The sequence below is a fragment of the Haliotis cracherodii genome, unplaced genomic scaffold (assembly GCF_022045235.1).
Source record: "Haliotis cracherodii isolate W230 unplaced genomic scaffold, xgHalCrac1.p SCAF_42, whole genome shotgun sequence".
Taxonomy (NCBI): domain Eukaryota; kingdom Metazoa; phylum Mollusca; class Gastropoda; order Lepetellida; family Haliotidae; genus Haliotis; species Haliotis cracherodii.
The window spans coordinates 479,865-485,864 of NW_027266300.1; the positions used below are offsets into that span (position 1 = coordinate 479,865).

A 6,000-nucleotide genomic window follows, 5' to 3' on the forward strand; every position below is an offset into this window, starting at 1 on the left:
AGCTTCTGAAAAGTAACGCTGCCTTGTTTTCGCTTCCAGTCCGGGCTTCCAGAGGTTGGTCATCGTCCTGCTTGGCCTAACAGCGGATGAACGTAAAGCGTTCCTTCAGTTCACCACCGGTTGCTCCTCACTGCCACCAGGTGGCCTCGCTAACCTCCATCCTCGACTGACGGTTGTGCGCAAGGTGGACGGCAATGACAGCAGCTACCCCTCTGTGAACACCTGTGTCCACTACCTGAAGCTCCCTGAGTACTCCTCGGAGTGCATCCTACGAGAAAGACTGTTGGATGCCACCAAGGAGAAAGGCTTCCACTTAAACTAGACATGGATCTCATGGTACTCCTGCACCAGGTTCACAGCAAGATGACTCCCATCTACACACCTGCCAACTCAGACGTGGATTCAGTGACCATAATATCGGACACATGGAATGTTGAAGGATGTTCTCACCTTTGTGCCGAGAAGGACGAGTCACAATTAAATGGAAATCATGTTATATATTTGCCCCTGCATTTATGAAGAGTTGATCCACAGGGCATTACTGTGTTCAGCCATGATGTGGGCTTTCATCCCAGTCACCTACGGACCGGAACCACCTGTCGTCGTACGGTTCCTTCAGGCTGTCAGAGAACCAACAGTTTATTTAAGTCATGTTTCTTCAAGCAAAGCTGTGTCTGGAGTCAGTTGACCTTAGTCATGTTCTCACAGCTGCTGGTATTCTGGCCAACTGAAACAGCTCCACACATGGCTTCTAGTACTTTGTGCAATGACAAGTGTTACATATTCTGCAAGGATTGATATAAATGTACAAACTAGGGTGGGACTACCTCCTGACACAGCATGTAAGACAGTGCTGTGCCAGCTCCACCTGGCTGGCGTGAGTCAGGGGGATACGCTGTAGCAGGTTTGAGAAGGAATGGCCTCCGTAAATAAACCTACACACCTAACTACATCAGGTGAGTCCTCTTGGCTGTGATGGGGACGTGTATGTATGACACTGTGTGCCACATGGACCCTGTATATAGTGTACATTTAGACAGCCTCCCTCCCAGGGTGGAGGGAGGTGTAGACGTCCTAGACAAGTGATGCTTCCATCACTCCCGTGTCAACATAATGTGCCCCTATTTAATTTAATCATATCAGTGCCGTCGATGATTGTGTTTGAAGTTTTCTATGTTTTTTACCAGCTGTTGCAGCTGTCTATTTATTTCTGTGTGTTTCTCCTGCTTGGAACCTACTCTCTGGGGACTGGGGCAATACTGTGGTGACCGATGTCAGCTACACCCACAACATCAGCAGCGATTCTACACGGGACGAGTGCAGAGCAATGCTTACACCACACTATCATTGCGCTTCTGTTCAGAAATAATCAATAGTTTGGCCAATCAGAGTATATCCATTTCACATGATCTTTTTAGGAAAGGCATTTTTATTCCATATCCTTTTTATCATCCAATGATATTGATGATTCTCATTAGAGGGATTTATTTTGTTTGTCAGATTATCAAATTTGATGAGTAAGAGTGTGTGTGGTGTGTGAGTGTGTGTAGTTTGGACCACTGCTGTTTATCTTCTGTTCATTTTCTTGTTTTTCTGTAGTTTCTCTTCAGTATTTATATTCCTAGCTAGCTGCGAGGAGCATGGTTTGGGAGAGATGTAGTGAGAAATAGTCATAAGAAAAAGATGTGCCAAATAATCCAACTGGAAACTTGTACTACTATTGTAACATTACTGCATATATAAAACAGCATCTTGCATGGAGACGATACGTTAAATACTGCTTTAAACATGGTAGGCAAATTAAGCACAAAAATAACCATGTAAAAAGTTTGTTTTTAGAGCAAGATCTGAGCCTTTTCCTCCTGTTATTATTCTACATTGAGATCCGAGCTTGTGTGTACGAGTAGTGTCTACAGTATGTTGTTGATTCACTATCATTCAAGCCTTTCAAAGCATTTAATGATCTCCCCAACATGGCTACATTAACCTGGCAGATAAGAGTGTTATGCTGGGACAGTATTAGAGGAGTGGTCTAGCTGCAGAGCTGTGCGGAACACACGATGCTATAGTGAAGGAAGGTGACACTGAACAGCGTAGCTGAGTTGTCACTAATTGATGTAAGGAGTGATAACATGGAAAGTAATTCACTCCACTGGTCATGCAGAACTACCTGGGACCCACTGAGGTTTAGGTTTTGGGTATTTGCTTGCTACCACCTGTGTTGTGGAGCAGTAGAAGACGGAGTTCTGTGACATGAGGCAGGACCAACCCCCTGTGTGTGTGAGCAGTAGAAGACGGAGTTCTGTGTGACATGAGGCAGGACCAACCCCCTGTCTGTGTGTGAGCATTGCACAGCCTCCACACAGTTGTCATGCTGGTCCGTACTTACCTGTATACCACATCCTCATCTCCTGCTGTACCTCAACAGACATGGCAGAACACGTCTTCACCCCCTAGCGGTGTGTTACCTCGGCATCTCTCACCCTGGCTCGACCGCCCACGGTGCAATGTGCGATGCCAGTTGTGTTAAACTGAAAGGGTTGGATTTTTTGTGTGTCTTCTACACAAGATCCACATCTATTGCAAGTTGTCACATTCTGTGTCATTCCTATGTTATTTATGGCAGTATTAGCTTTGAGTTCTGTCCTGTAGATGGAGCAGTTACTCCCTCCCGGGATGAGTGATGTGGTCACCACAGACTTGGTTACCACTGCCCTGTTCAAGAGCAGTCAGGCAAACGTGAGGTGCTTTAATGCTCTATGCTTTGTCTGTGTGATACTAGATACTAATATTTATCTTGGATGTGGACTGTGGTTGTCCTGGTCATCAAAGGCCTCTGACTCGGTGTAGTGTGTCCGACTGACTCGCTGTCAGTTGTGTGTCATACCGACTAGCTGCCAGTTGTGTGTCATACTGACTCGCTGCCAGTTGTGTGTCATACCGACTAGCTGCCAGTTGTGTGTCATACCGACTAGCTGCCAGTTGTGTGTCATACCGACTCGCTGCCAGTTGTGTGTCATACTGACTAGCTGCCAGTTGTGTGTCATACTGACTCGCTGCCAGTTGTGTGTCCTACCGACTAGCTGCCAGTTGTGTGTCATACCGACTCGCTGCCAGTTGTGTGTCATACTGACTAGCTGCCAGTTGTGTGTCATACTGACACGCTGCCAGTTGTGTGTCATACGGACTCGCTGCCAGTTGTGTGTCATACTGACTCGCTGCCAGTTGTGTGTCCTACTGACTCGCTGCCAGTTGTGTGTCATACTGACCAGGGTGGAACCTAATGATGCCGACCTCAACCTGGCTTTCTGATATTCAGTTTCATCTCAAGCAGAGAGAATCACTCTTGGTTGTTTTCCTGTATGCTAGAATGACCCCAGGGTGTAGGTGTTGGGTTCCTTCCTGCACACTGTTGAGAGTTGAGACAGATATTTAAGTAGGACATGCCTAGGTCACAGATATTTGTGTAGAGCGTGAGTGAATCGCCAATATATGTGTCAAGTGTCTGTGGATCACAGATATTTGTGTAGAGTGTCTGTGAATCACAGATATATATGTATAGAGAACATCTGATGATCACAGATATTTATGTAGAGGATCCGTGGATCATGGTTATTTATGTAGAGCGTCTGTGGGTCACGGATATGTTTGTACAAACTCCACCATATGTAAATGAGCATCTGTATACTGTGAGTGATTCTGAGAGAATATGTGATGTCTGCTTGGGTATTAAAGGATTAAAATACAAATTTAAATCCAACTTTGGTGTTTTGTTCTTATTGTCCTGCTTATTTCTTTTGAGAGGAGAGCACGTCATGATGGCAATATGTAGCACAACCTGCAGACCAGCCTCCCTCGCTTAACTTGAATCACCCAACATGGACCTGATGAACCAGGATGTCCCTTGTCCTCTGTAGCAGACCTGATGAACCAGGATGTCCCTTGTCCTCTGTAGCAGACCTGATGGACCAGGATGTCCCTTGTCCTCTGTAGCAGACCTGATGGACCAGGATGTCCCTTGTCCTCTGTAGCAGACCTGATGAACCAGGACGTCCCTTGTCTTCTGTAGCAGACCTGATGGACCAGGATGTCCCTTGTCCTCTGTAGCAGACCTGATGGACCAGGATGTCCCTTGTCCTCTGTAGCAGACCTGATGGACCAGGATGTCCCTTTTCCTCTGTAGCAGACCTGATGGACCAGGATGTCCCTTGTCCTCTGTAGCAGACCTGATGGACCAGGATGTCCCTTGTCCTCTGTAGCAGACCTGATGGACCAGGATGTCCCTTGTCCTCTGTAGCAGACCTGATGGAGAATGTCTCTGTACAGATAATATCCTTGTTAAACTATGGCATGGTATCTCAGTGGGGAAGAGCACTACAAAACCAGCATTAATCTGGACTCACTCACTCACACATGCACAGTTAATAGCCTAGCCATAACCTACAAAATCAGACTGGTTTGATGGTTTACACATTGTTTTTATTTCATGTTGTTACATACAAACAAGACTCCATAATAAATAACTCTGTATATACAGTCATTCACAGAGACACTGACACTTAGGAGGGTTATAACATCAATACACAGTCAATAAAAACAGTTCATAATACTGAAACGGTAAACATAAACAGAGTTGTGACAAACTGATCCTCGAGATCCTTATGGCAGTCATGTTGGTGCTGCTCTTACAGTGGTAACTTCAGTAGAATGTATGGTGCAATGACAGAAATTCTATAAACGTAATACAGTTACAGAAGAGAAGGCTGCTCAGCTGATGGCTGGGTTCCCTCCATGAGGCGGAGAGATACACACGGATCCTGTCTACAGACATGCATCTTGTCTTGACATGATCCTGTACCAAGGTCTCGCACACACGGATCCTGTCTACAGACATGGATCTTGTCTTGACATGATCCTGTACCAAGGTCTCGCACACACGGATCCTGTCTACAGACATGCATCTTGTCTTGACATGATCCTGTACCAAGGTCTCGCACACACGGATCCTGTCTACAGACATGGATCTTGTCTTGACATGATCCTGTACCAAGGTCTCGCACACACAGATCCTGTCTACAGACATGCATCTTGTCTTGACATGATCCTGTACCAAGGTCTCGCACACACGGATCCTGTCTACAGACATGGATCTTGTCTTGACATGATCCTGTACCAAGGTCTCGCACACACGGATCCTGTCTACAGACATGCATCTTGTCTTGACATGATCCTGTACCAAGGTCTCGCACACACGGATCCTGTCTACAGACATGCATCTTGTCTTGACATGATCCTGTACCAAGGTCTCGCACACACGGATCCTGTCTACAGACATGGATCTTGTCTTGACATGATCCTGTACCAAGGTCTCGCACACACGGATCCTGTCTACAGACATGCATCTTGTCTTGACATGATCCTGTACCAAGGTCTCGCACACACGGATCCTGTCTACAGACATGGATCTTGTCTTGACATGATCCTGTACCAAGGTCTCGCACACACGGATCCTGTCTACAGACATGCATCTTGTCTTGACATGATCCTGTACCAAGGTCTCGCACACACGGATCCTGTCTACAGACATGCATCTTGTCTTGACATGATCCTGTACCAAGGTCTCGCACACACGGATCCTGTCTACAGACATGGATCTTGTCTTGACATGATCCTGTACCAAGGTCTCGCACACACGGATCCTGTCTACAGACATGCATCTTGTCTTGACATGATCCTGTACCAAGGTCTCGCACACACGGATCCTGTCTACAGACATGGATCTTGTCTTGACATGATCCTGTACCAAGGTCTCGCACACACGGATCCTGTCTACAGACATGCATCTTGTCTTGACATGATCCTGTACCAAGGTCTCGCACACACGGATCCTGTCTACAGACATGGATCTTGTCTACAGACATGCATCTTGTCTTGACATGATCCTGTACCAAGGTCTCGCACACACGGATCCTGTCTACAGACATGGATCTTGTCTACAGA

General features: G+C 46.4%; 1 protein-coding gene across 4 annotated transcripts in view; it reads left to right on the top strand.

The window, feature by feature from the left end:
• Positions 1 to 3,732, top strand: part of LOC139441672 (E3 ubiquitin-protein ligase HECTD1-like) — a 74,567-nt gene extending 70,835 nt beyond the window's left edge. For all 4 annotated transcript variants that reach the window (XM_071222474.1, XM_071222476.1, XM_071222475.1 and 1 more), the window contains one exon: positions 40 to 3,732. In XM_071222474.1, the coding sequence (XP_071078575.1) occupies positions 40 to 322 (283 nt within the window). In that variant the 3' untranslated portion in view covers positions 323 to 3,732. The remainder of the gene's footprint in view (positions 1 to 39) is intronic.
• The last annotated feature ends 2,268 nt before the right edge of the window (positions 3,733 to 6,000 follow it).